The sequence below is a fragment of the Fistularia commersonii genome, chromosome 28, assembly GCF_037954325.1.
Source record: "Fistularia commersonii isolate RoL2024-O1a breed Wild chromosome 28, RoL_Fcom_v1.0, whole genome shotgun sequence".
NCBI classification, from domain to species: Eukaryota; Metazoa; Chordata; class Actinopteri; order Syngnathiformes; family Fistulariidae; genus Fistularia; species Fistularia commersonii.
In genome coordinates, this window is record NC_141311.1 from 3,370,908 (window position 1) to 3,383,623 (window position 12,716).

The 12,716-nt window shown below is 48.8% G+C and overlaps 1 protein-coding gene across 1 annotated transcript in view; it reads right to left on the bottom strand.

The window, feature by feature from the left end:
- Positions 1-12,452, bottom strand: part of bahcc1a (BAH domain and coiled-coil containing 1a) — a 69,088-nt gene extending 56,636 nt beyond the window's left edge. The window contains exon 1 of the mRNA XM_086176084.1: positions 9,703-12,452. Coding sequence (XP_086032210.1) covers positions 9,703-9,874 — 172 coding nt within the window. The 5' untranslated portion in view covers positions 9,875-12,452. The remainder of the gene's footprint in view (positions 1-9,702) is intronic.
- Between the last annotated feature and the right edge of the window lie 264 nt (positions 12,453-12,716).

The window sequence follows — 12,716 nt, forward strand, 5'->3', positions numbered from 1 at the left end:
CACATAGAAACAGTGTGTATGCATACAAGAAAAACTCCGCGTTGCTTCCACAATGCTGGAAAACAGTTTTGATACTGACAAGTAAAGATGCCCACGCCATAAATAATGACAGACGCTTCAGAAACAAACATTTGTATCTATGCCAGAAAATATATATATATAAATCCGGGAAAATAAGCCTTAAAAGTGAGATTCATCCTGGATGCGCGAAAAGATGCGGCGCAAACAGGCACGCGCGTGCACGAACGCACCGTCCCATTATGCTGCATAACCAAAAGGCATTCAGCCATTTCGGCAGTTTTCTAAGCGCCAGCCAAGTGAGGGGTCTGTCAGTGCGTTAGCCAGCATGTAATCATAGCCAAACCTCAGTGCAATTAGGAGCGGTTCTAATTCTTCACTGGAAATACCGTCTTCTCCCACCGCTAATAGTTTACTTTACTCCCAACAGCTGACGGGTCTTCCTGCCTCCGTTTCCCAAACACACACACACACACACACACACACACACACCACAGCTGTAGCTCGTCTGTCAGAGCGGGAGATCAAAATGGATCCTGGGAATAGTCCCCCGGCCGCGTCCCATTTGTGCCACATCACTCCCACGAGTCTTTACGTGGTACCGCGGTTCACCTGCGCGCCGCTGCTTCGTAAATGCGGGCCGCCTACCAGGAAAAACACGACTGGAGGGGGGCGGACGGAATCGTCGTGCGATTGCAGGAATAAAAAAAAAAAAAACAGAGGGGCTCTCTGTAAATGAGCCGATGGTGTTGAGATAGGGCTGAAGCAGCGTTCCCTGCTATTAATCAGACATCACCCAGAAAACACCCCTTATTACGCTACGCTTCGGCTTTACCGTGCACCTTTATCTCCGCATGTACGATACGTACTTACAACCAATTAAATCAGCTGCCATTTCTCGGAGCGGTCGGACGCAGCGGCGCGCAAGCTCGCGTTTCCATTATCGCATGCGGGGGGGGGGAGGGGCGCACCTGGGCGCTCAGGTTGTCTTTCCGCGGGCTGTGAGCTCTTTGCTTGCGAAAACACCCGCGAGCTGCTGAAACTTGCTCGGTCACAACCCCGGCCCCCTCCGGGCGGTTCGACCGGGAGTCAAACTTCTCCCCGGAACCCCCGCAGGCTAGCAGGCAGACGTTAAGCCGAATCGAGGCCGTGTCTCATTAACAATTGGTACTTCCCCTTTTTTGTTTTGCCCGTCGTTGTGCGCGGCGTGAGCTGGGCTGCAGAGAGGCAGCGGGGCAGGGGTTAAGTAATAAATCTCTATATACGGGGCTATTGTCCCGCGCACATATTACAGAGGCTAATGGGGAAAACTCCACAGCCTTGCTCGCCGCCGCTCGCCTCTCGTAAATTTGCACATTCACATCACGCGAGGATGTGACGTCTGACGACGCGGGACGTCCTCTTCTTTCCGTCCGCCGCAGCGCCGGCTGCAGACAGCGGCAACGCTGAGATAACCACTACGGATTGTGAGAAAAAGCTGTCAAAGCTTTGTTTACGTTCTCTCTCTGCCCCACCTCTTCTGTCTTGTAAAAAAAAAAAAAAAAAAAAAAAGCTGTGGTGGCAGAAATAGTTTTGTCTCTATAATTAGATGTAAACAGACATAGCAGACTCTCAGGCCTGCTTGCTCGGCCCCGGCGCCCCCCCCTCCCCGCCCGCCCCCTCGGCCTCTCGGGAAGCAAGATGAGTTTGGTGCGCGAGACGTCAGGGTTCGTGAGCGCGTCTGCGTGCACCATCCCACCGCCATATGCAATTTGCTTGCAAGTGCACCGGTAAACGTACGCCGGCACGTCACAGCGTCTAGCCCTGCTGTCTGTCTCCCTTGTGCAAACACACACACGCACACACACACACACACACACACCAGAGGGTAGGTCAGTGACCATGCAGCCGAGTGGCGAGAGCTAATGCGCCAGTAAACACATCTGTTGCAGAGGAGCCAGTCATTTGTCCCAGATCCTCAGGACATATACTGTGTCAGAGAGAGGAGGCAGTGTAGCCTAGTGGTCACACCGGGCAGAAGAGACCAGGAAAGAGGAGCAGACTGGGACAATGCATGAGAGAGAAAAAAGAAAAAAAAAAAAAAACACGGGGAGGAGTGAGGGCAGGAAGGAGGAGCAGACAGGGTACAGTCACACATCTTCAAAGAGAGAACAAGCAGACATGAAAGAATCTGAGGTGTAAAACAAGTGATTCGAGGGGCGGCGGCGAAGGATTTTGTTCTAATCAGTGTCAGAGGGAGCACGGGATATCCACGCGAGGAGGCGGGGGTGGCAAGACGGAGGAAGAAAAAATGCCAAAATAGAAAAACGGAGCAACAAGTCTCACTTGGATTGAGGACCAGGCAGCTGGTTGGACGGTCCCGGGAGACTTATTAAAATGGAATTCCTGATGCTAATCTTTGTTTTCTCACGAAAAGGGTTGACGCATCCTTGAGAGACGTGCCGCATGTATATTTGATGGCGAATTCGCCGCATATATTTAGCAACACACTTCATTGTTCGGTCGTGTTCATCACTGCCACCCGCTGCGAGGCTGGCAGACGGTGAACCGGGGAACGGGGCGTGAGTGTGTTCGCTCTCAGACCACCAGATGCTATTTACATTGACGGATCGCATTTCCAATTTAAAAAAAAAAAAAAAAAGATATAATAGAAAGAAAAACTTTTCAAGGCGGAACGGCTAACTTTCTAACAATATGATATTGAAAAATATTCATTCGTTCATGACGGGGTTGCCGGAGCCTATCCCAGTTGCCGTTGGGCACGGCTCGCTCGCAGATAAACAACCATTCACTCTTTTATGCAGAGATATGTGAAATAAAGGGTCTCCAACGGACTCCCTGCATGGTTCTGGGCTGTTGGAGGGAATCGGAGAACCCGGAGACTCCACACAGGAGGGCTCCCTGGCAGGATCCGACCAGGGATCTTCTGGTTCCACCCAATGAAGAGATATGCTAATGCTAAATATAATAGCTCAGTTAATGATGACGCCTTTTGCGCTAAAATGAAATGTTAAAAACTCCCGACACGGAGTCGGACTTTAGAGGGTTAACACTGCACCTGTCTGGGCCTCACAGCCTCTATGTGTGTGTGTGTGTGTGTGTGTGTTGGGGGGAGTCTGGAGAACATACTCCTGAACACACGCGAACACTTGCATTCAAAAACCCACCTACCCAAACACAACCACACACCCGCGCGTGCAGACTAACTGTATTGTTACTGGCCTGCAAATCTGCTGACAAAACAAAAGGACAACGGCTTTTCGTTTTTTTTTTTTTTTCTTTTTCTTTTTTGTTCTTGTCAACGAGCAATTACAACAATAAAATTGAAATTAAAAAACAAGTAATCTGGATTTTCTGCTTGAGCCGTTAATAATGTCGAACAGCTGTCACACGCAATACGGCCGCGCGCTGAGGTGGGCTGCCTGATGAGAAGCAGCCTGATAGTGCGTGCGTATATATGTGTGTGTGTGTGTGTGCGTGTGTGTGTGTGTGTGTGTGAGCGTTGGCCAGGCACGTGGGGGAGGGGGTTGCAGAAAGGAGAGCGATGCAGATCACAAAACAGCAATGGCTCGATTTGGAAAAATGTATCAGTGTACTCCATCTCACAAAAATACATTCCTATGCCAATTCCTCTTTTTTTTTTTTTTTTAAATATGTAGTTTATGGCGACTAATCGTCATGGGAACGGAGGAAAATGACTTCACTGCCTCCGCCGGATTCACGCGTCTCGCTTCCTTATGCCGAGCTTAAAAATAGATGGAAGGTTTTGAAATCCAATACCCCGAAAGCCGATACAAGGAGGTATTACCCTGCCCGCCGCTCTCACCCGTGGGTCTCCTTTGTGTTGGTCCTGTGTACACGCCCCGTGCTCCAGGCGAGGGCCGCGTGGCACCGTGCCACACGGTGTAGTGTGGGTGGCGGTTTGTTTGAAGAGCTGTCTCTGAGACAGCATGGCCACTTACTTGCCAAAATCCCCTTGTGGAGCCATAGCCCTGCTTCTTTTTCTTTTTTTTTTTTTTTTTTTTTTATGCTCGGCTTAGGCTTTACTTTGAGTGGGCAGCTTTATTATTTTGTGAAACTCAATGTGAAACCGCCAAGCGAAGAGACGTGAGCGGCTCATTTATCAGGGATCTCGTCTCAATTATTTTCCCATGCCAGTATTTACAAGTTGTTATGAATAAAATGGACGCCCGGGTGAACCGGGAGCGATCTGTGTACATTACGGCACGTATCATAGATGAAGATGGAGATTGTTGGGACTTGGCTGGCTGAACGTCCCGCTTCTTGTTGTTTAACTGTCAGCGCTAACGTTATTCCAAGTGCCGGATCATCTGAGCCCGTCCCTTCCCGCTCGCGGTCGAGGCAAAAAGCCGCCCTCACCGAGCCGGGATTCGTCCGAAGTGTCTGCACCGGTGAAAAGCAGCGTTTCCTCGACACTCGGGGGAATGTCGGGTTTCCGGAAATCGACACGGAAAGTGTCGTCGGACGACTCTGTTGTGACTTGGCGCCGTATAAATATCTGACTTGACTGAGCAGTATTTGACCTCACATTCACATATCCCAAAAAAAAAAAAAAAAAAAAAAAAACAACTTCTCCTTGCATATGGAAGCGCTTTTATTTCACAATGAGTTAAAGCCGTGTTTTGTAGTTGCGCCGAGCAGCAGCGCCATGTGACAAAATAGAAGAGCCATTGTAGTCCGTTGATTTGAGAGCTGGCAAAGAACCGCGCCATTGTTAACGTGATTTGAAACAAAACACGACGGTTCGGGACGAAAGAGGCCGGAGAGATATGTTTCAACATTGGATAAAAAGGAAGTTTGATTCCGCTTGGCTCTGCTCGTGAATAATCGCAATAATAATCTGATTGCTGATTGGCTGAGTGCATGTTAAAACGCGGCGGGTCCGAGACCGAGCGGCAATCAGGAAGCGGCTGTTTTTGACTCCGCCGCCAGAATAGCCGTTTTACTTTCTGCTGTCGGGCTACGAGCTCGAGCGCGCTACCTGAAAGCGACACCTGAAGAATGATAGTCGAGTGCCCAATTAGCTAAATATAAAACACACAGGATGGAGAGCCAGCTTGTTAATATTCAAACCGCCGTGCTTATCGCAAGCCAACGTCACATCTCCATGTTGAGGGATTGTTTACGTTTCATTATTCCGCCATTAATTATTTTCCAAGAGGCAAAAATCCCACATCGCCATGTCAAAGCTCTTACGGCAGACGGTAACAGACAGTCCCGACCGGATCTTCACAGCTTTTCAGATTTAAAATGAGCCGGCATCCGCGGACGGTGACCTGTTTTGCGCTTGAGTTCCACGACCTACAGAAGTTAACGGTCTACGCCGGTGAATGTCGGGCTTTTCGCGTCATCGAAACACATCCTTTTAATCCTGTTTTTTTTTTTTGTTTTGTTTTTTTGACGACCAGGCGAGCGACACGGGATGACAGGTTGATCCATGGCGACCGTGATCGGTCACGTGACGGGTACAATTGGCACCATCCAGATGGGTTTGGTTGAAAAGAAACGCGCTAACACCCTTGTTTGGAGAGACCACTTAAAAAAAAAGAAAATGTCATGCGGACACAGGCTGAGGTCAAAGAGTTGTGGGGGGGCCAAGGTAAAGAATGAGATCTACAATGCCAAGAATAGGAAGGCTCCCTTCGCAAACAAGCCTCGACCGCTCACGGGGGGTTGATTCATTCAAAAACGCCGGCTGGAAGCGGCCCTTCGCTAACTCGCCAAAACACCTGTGTTTGTCTTTGAAGCATCGTCTTAACAACCTCGGGCCAATGGGATGTCCCGGCGATGAGGCGTTCCATAAAAGTCCCGGCAAAAGTTATTTATTCCCCTTTGGGAAGACAAAATGGGTGAGGGGAGAGAGAGCGGCTAACCTTTGAAGGCGGAAGCTGCTCGGACGTCCAGCGAGGGCATAAAAACCTGGGGAATGACAGCGACATCCTACCAGAAAACAATAAAGGGGGTGGAAGGGACTGTTTTTTATCTTTAACAGCAGCCGTAAAACACACACAAAGCTGGGGTCTGCAACAATGGCCTGGGGCAGGGGAGGATGGTTAAAACACAAGTGGCAGGAAGACTACCGCTTCCCAGACACAAGGGTCTTCCTGCTGCAAAGAAAGCAGACTCGGAAATGAAGAGGAGGAGGAGAAGAGAGGGCAGCTTAGGAAAGGGGAGACGGGGGAGATGTAAAGGAAGGGGAGTTCGGAGTGGGCTAGATGACACGAACGTGACCTATGATTACATGGGGTGTTTAGAGACCATCTCAGCCATGGCTCGCCGCTGAAACTCCCGCCGCTCTAACCCAACCACACCTCGGCCAACGCTCCCTGATCAGAACAATATGGCTGAAAGATGAGCCCATCCCACCGCCACCTCCACCCCGAGCCATAAATGCCAGCAGTAAAGACAGCAGCTCCGTCGCGTCTCCTTCTTCGACGCTGCCCGACATCTGAATCGGGGGCCCCGGCGGCCGAGAAAAAGACCAGACAGAAGACGAAATCCGACCGCCTTATAAATGATCCGTCTGAAATTAGAACACAATTTACAAGCCCCCCCCCCCCCCCCCCCCCCGAGTTTGTGAATGCGGGGAGACAAAAAAAAAAAAAAAAAACAACAAAAAGAAGTCGCTCGGATGTCACATTCCTAGAACGCAGCGCGAGCTCCGGATCGACCACCTGACACGCTTTACAAATGACCGCCTCGTAACGGGTGAAGGTAGGCTGAGGCCCGTTGACATGGTCCGCCGGGCGAGACCGTGTCCGATTGTAACCAAGGAGAATAAATCTACCCGCGCGCCCCCACCCCGCCAAGGCAACAAAAGTTAAATCCTATAACCCGGTGAGGAACAATGCCACGGGAGGGTGTAGCCACCGCCATCAGTCTTAGCGGCGGCGTGGGTGAAGGGAGCGCTCATACGCGAAAAATACCTCTGCAAAGTCAGCGGAGCTTCCCTCAGCCAGCCACATCACAAACCTGCCTCTCCACGCATTTTTACGTCGACCCTGAAATATTCATTCTCTCTGTAAAGTATTCATGTGAGCCCGTGAGCGAGTTAGTCCCCCGGGGCGGAGGGGAGGGGAGGGGGGGGACTGAAGGGATCCGACGCGCTCAGCAAACAAAATGCTCGGCTGTGCTAATATTGCGAGTACACAGGACACTTGAAGGGACACTAATGACCTGAGCTGTCAAGGGGGGAAAAAGGGAAACAGGCCGGTTTGGTCAGAAAACCTGATCTCTGATTTGCTTTGCCCATATAAAAAAAAAAAATAATAATAATAAAAAAAAAAAAAAAATTAAAATTAAAAAATAAAACTTGAAATAATAATAATAGAACATCTAAAATAAAAATAATAATTAAAAAAAATATAATGCTTCTTTTCTATTCCGGAAGGTGTCACGTGAATACATTTACAGCGTGCGCAATATTTGTTTTTGATGAGTTGCCCTCCGGGACACGCGGGCGGCGCCAATAATTATGAATTGCTCTTTCGTGTTTCGTCGACGTATTTTCGCGTCCTGACATTTTCCAAATATTATTAAGATAATAAATCACAGGTCTCACGTCCGTGGATAGCAATAATAGAATAACACCGGCGGAAACTAAAGAGGGTTTAGAAATTACGTTAACTTATGGAGGGAAAAACATCCTCCACCTTAATTCAATCAGGTGAAATGCAGAAAATTAACCGCCCCCCCCCCTAAACTCGGGGAGATTGGGCTCCGCTCCTCTCCGGTCACGCCCATGTGTTAATGACGAGACCGGGGAGAACAATAAACCACCTGTGCTGCTCATTGAGCAGTGATGACATTTGGAGGGCTGCGTCCTCCTTGTTGGTGGTGCACAAAATTACAAAAGAAACGGCGAATGTATTTGGGGGGCTTGGGGGGGCCGGGGGGGGGGGACCTGAACCCTCAAGCTTGCGCGCTTCTAACAAAACATCTATAAGGGGAAGCGTGTGTGTTTGTTTGTGTGTGTGTGAACGAGACAACGATGAGAGATGAACGGAGAATCCGCATCCGTGAATTCTCTTGAATGACTATTTTTACTCAGCTTTGCAGCACCCCTTAATTATATCTGTAATGCAATTTGATAATTATATCATTTTGCCATGTAATTCTGTCGACTGCAATAAATAGCTGCGTGGAGATGGAACACAGAAAACAACAAACGGATTAAAAAAATAGAAAAAAAAAAAAAACTCAACTGTCAGCGGTGGTGAAAAAATTATCTGACCCAAGTTTATTTTCAATAATTTAAAAAAAGAAAATACATCCCAAGGTTGATTCTCAAACCTTTTCTTCTCAAACCTTCTGGGAAGTGTGGCAGAGGCGTAAATCCCGTAAACAACCCTGACTTGTCTAGTTGAACAAGAGTAGACAAAATGAGGATAAAGGCTATGTGTGTGTGTGTGTGTGTGTGTGTGTGTGTGTGTGTGTGTGTGTGTTGCCTGGGATACACGAAACCGCCACAGCGGAAACACCATTTATTCTGTGTTATTTTCTGAAATATTAAATAAACAAATAAGAACCTGAGCGTGTAAAATAATATGGTTGCAAATTAAACAAAAGTTTACCTCTAAAAATGGCTTGTCGGGTGAATTGGGTTACGTCAACTGAAGGTGTGTGTGTCAGTGTGTGTGTGTGTGTGTATATATATAGGAGGGGGTTACACTGGACAGGTATACTATCATGTTGCACAACTCAACAGTGGCATCGTGAAATTGTGTGTGTGTGTGTGTGTGTGTGTGTGTGTGTGTGTGTGTGTGTGTGTGTGTGTGTGTGTGTGTCTACTTGCATTTGCAATCGTGCACACCTGGGTTCCCTCCCCTCCATGCATGCACCTTTAACACATTTGCACCTTGAAAAGCCCCGGATGGAATTCAATTCTGCAGCCTTGTGCTGGATCTCAGTACAGCTCGGCGTGGGAGGGGGACGCCGTGATCGTGCACACACACTTTTGTGAGGACTCACCCCCAACACACACACACACACACACACACACACACACACACACACACACATACACACAACTCCCACGGCACGTGGACGCTGCACGGTTCCGGTGAGGTGATGTGACACAAATCAATCTGACGTGAAGTGACAAAATATCATTTGGGCTGGATCGGGGAAGGGGGAGGGAACTTGCTTGGATCAAAACCCAAAACATATAAATGGCATTTTCAAACACCTAGCCGATCAGATGACTTGAGTTCCACTAATATGTTTTTTATTACCTTTGGGATGTTTCTACTATAAACATTGAATCCGCTTAATCAAAACGTCTAAGGGTGGAGGGGGTGGGATGGGATGGGATGAGGGGGGTGTAAATAACACTTCCACCTGATTCATTAGCTGATATCGGAGGAGAGAAAGTCTTGTCAACAACCACACCTGAGCAACCATTTATTAGACACACACACACACACACACACACACACACGCACACATCACACACACACACACACACACACACACACACACACACACACACACACACACACACACACACACCTTCCCAGGCTTTTGTGCAGAAAGGAAAATAAGCTCTCCAGAACGCACGCAGGCCAGAGCCTTTGCGAGCGGGAATACTGTGGATGGATCTCTCTCTCTCTCTCTCACACACACACACACAAACACACACACACACACTCGTGTTTGACTGACCTGAGTGGGGAGCCATTGGTATGTGTGAAGGGTAGTATTTCCCCGGCGGGAAGTGACCGGCGTGCTGCACGGAGCTGTGGCCGGAGGGAGCGATCCGGGAGGCGGCTCGGTGCACCAGTGCGCCCCGCTCTGATAGGAGGTGGGCCGGAGCAGCGAAATCCCGTCCTTCCATCCCGAAGAATGTCGAATAATCCGAAATCCGGATCGGGCGGGTCAGGGGAATCAAACGCAGCCCATAAAATAATCCTCTCCGTCGGATCTATGTGGTGCATTCGGTCGATCGCGGGCTTCTCCAGCCGGGAGCGACGCGCCCGATCATCTCTTCTGTCAGAGGAGGAGAGAAACCCAGGCAGTTATCGAGCGCAGAGCCCGGCGAGCAGGCAACACAATGGCAGTGCAACAATCCCGGTAAAAAACCGGAGAAAAAGGGAGAGAGCGGGAGGGAGAGAGAGAGAGAGGGAGAAGAGAGGGGGAAAATAACAATTAGTGCTCCTCTATTGTTGCACCGCAGGTTTGGGTGGAATACCGCGCAAAGCCCGGGAGTCTGCAGCCCGCTGAGCGCTATCGATCACCAGGGGACCCGCTGGGGGCCCGACGTGCAACACTTGAGTGTGCTTGTGTCCATTCCACACACACAGAAGCCTTATTCATTTCTATGACAGTCATTTTCTGGTTTATGCACATATACATATATATATATATTTTTTAGTATTTAATGCTCCCGGTGGAGGCGACCCCCGCAGACCAGCACGTCTGCAGCCGCCCGGCTGTCAGGCTTTGTCAGAGCCGTGGCAGGCAGGCAGGCGGACGAAAAGGGCCGATCGCAGGGGTGTTAAGGCTCATTTCATCGTGAACGTGTCCGGGTTTTGGTCCCCCCCCACACCGAACGACAGAGGCCTGGATCAAGGTGCAACCCCCCCCTTCACCAACCCCTTCACGTCCTATTGTCTGTGGTTGAGACGCCTCTCTGCCTCCGCCGTCCATCTCCTTGTATCTCCCCATTTTTTACTTCTTTTTTTTTTAAAGCGGGCCCCAACAAGGATTTATTGTTTTTTTTAGATCTCAACCATCCACTCACAACATTTTTTTTTTTCATAAAAACAATTAAAAGATGCAGAAGCTACATCGACCATCAATGTGCAATTTGGGCATGGACAAACAAAGTGGGCATATTCAAAGGAGTCAGGGAAAAAAGGTCGAATCTATCTCCCTTTCTGTGTGTGTGTGTGTGTGTGTGTGTGTGTGTGTGTGTGAATAACTGCACACTCACTGTCTACATCTGCCTTGACCTATTTCAGGTCACATTATCAAATTAATTGAGAGGGTGTAATCGTGGCTGTTAAAAAAATTAAGAAATTTAATTACAATTTCAAATGTAAATCATGTTATCTTTACAGCTGAAAAATACGAATGGTAAAATATAAATTTTCTCAGTTCAAGTTGTTCATTGTGGATTTAAGCGGGGTGGGGGGTGGGGGGCGTCCTCTGGGCTGCAGAGGCGTTCTTTGCAAAACAAAGGCCGTATTTTCTTTTTAAATTAAATCCCGACATTAGCTGAATGTGTGCGATGCAAGGCGAGGAGCGGGCACGTCGCCGGCGTGCGGGGCAGTTTCCCACGGCTGCAGTGGCCCCGCCGGTAGCCTGCGTCCCCGGTGCTGCAGCAACAATAAAACCCCTCCGTATGGAGGAGCGGTGGTGGGGGTGCACAATGGAGCAAGAGGAGTGCTGGACCGTGAACGCTTCCTCCCCGGTAAACACTCTGCGACCCCCAGCTAAGGAGCCTCCGTGTTCGGGTTGAGGACCGGCGGAGATCCGTGGGGAATGGCCGCCCGCCGGGGCTGCCTTTGTCTCCGAGCCGAGGGAGAGAGCCTAGCAGGCGGCCATTACCCCGCCATGCTGCCGCTGCCGCTCACACGGAGCGAAAACTCCAAAATTGAACGGTGAGGCGGTTTAAAAAAAAAAACGCAGAAACCCCCCACTTTAAGCAAAACTCCATTCAATTATTGTTGTTTTGTATTTTTTTAATTAAAAAAAGAAATTAACGACGCTATTAGCGAGGTCGATCGACCGGGAGGCGAAGCAGGTCGGCGAGGTGCTACCCCGGGCCTCCGTGACCGGGCTGGCCGGCTGAGAGTGCACCTCGGCCGGGGAGAGCGACGATGAGCACCCGCTGCTTCTCGACACCGAGGTTTTTGTGAAACCCAGCGGCGAACAAGCCGACGACAAACAGGCAGCACCGCGTTTTCCAGAGCGATATATTCATTCATATCACGGAAACATAAGACTTCGTCAAATAAAAAGAATTAATTTATTTTCAAACACAGCAAAATAAGACGGAAAATGCCCGTAATTAAATATTGAACATATCATCGCTAGCGCACTTGTGACAATAATTTGAAATTGAATGATATTAGTTTTGAATAATAATGAGAAAAGATTACAATGGAATCAATAACAATTAATATAATTCTAGAATGACGATTTAAGCTCACCCTTTGCATTTTATTGCATCGTATTAATGTATTTGTTTCGTGTGGGAAACAGCCCGCGTTATCTTTATATCATTAGTACCCATGTTATTTTTATTTTTATTTTGAACTCAGGCCTACACCGTGCAATGCGAGACATGTCACAGTGTTTTTTTTGGGACTAAAACACAGCCTACGACGTGCTGCGAAGAATAAAACTGGCCTGATTTTATTATTTTTTTTATTGAGAGGAAAAAAAAAGGAAATTAAAAAAAAAAAAAGCAAGTATATAAAAATGGCTACTTACTGGCATGTTAAATCCTTGCATAACAATAAATAATAAAATCACAGAACACTGGGGGTGAGGGTGCGAGGCCAGGTGCGACGCCCATTTAAAAATCGAGGTGTGAGATAAAGCATGTGGCTACGGTAGTTCCATCCGGGGTCGAGCAGTAGCCTGCTGCTTCCGCCTACGGATGCAGTGGGACTGAGGCTTCCGGCCCGGCTGGATCGCAGCTCGGATCTCCGAGCAGCGGTTTCTCCCCC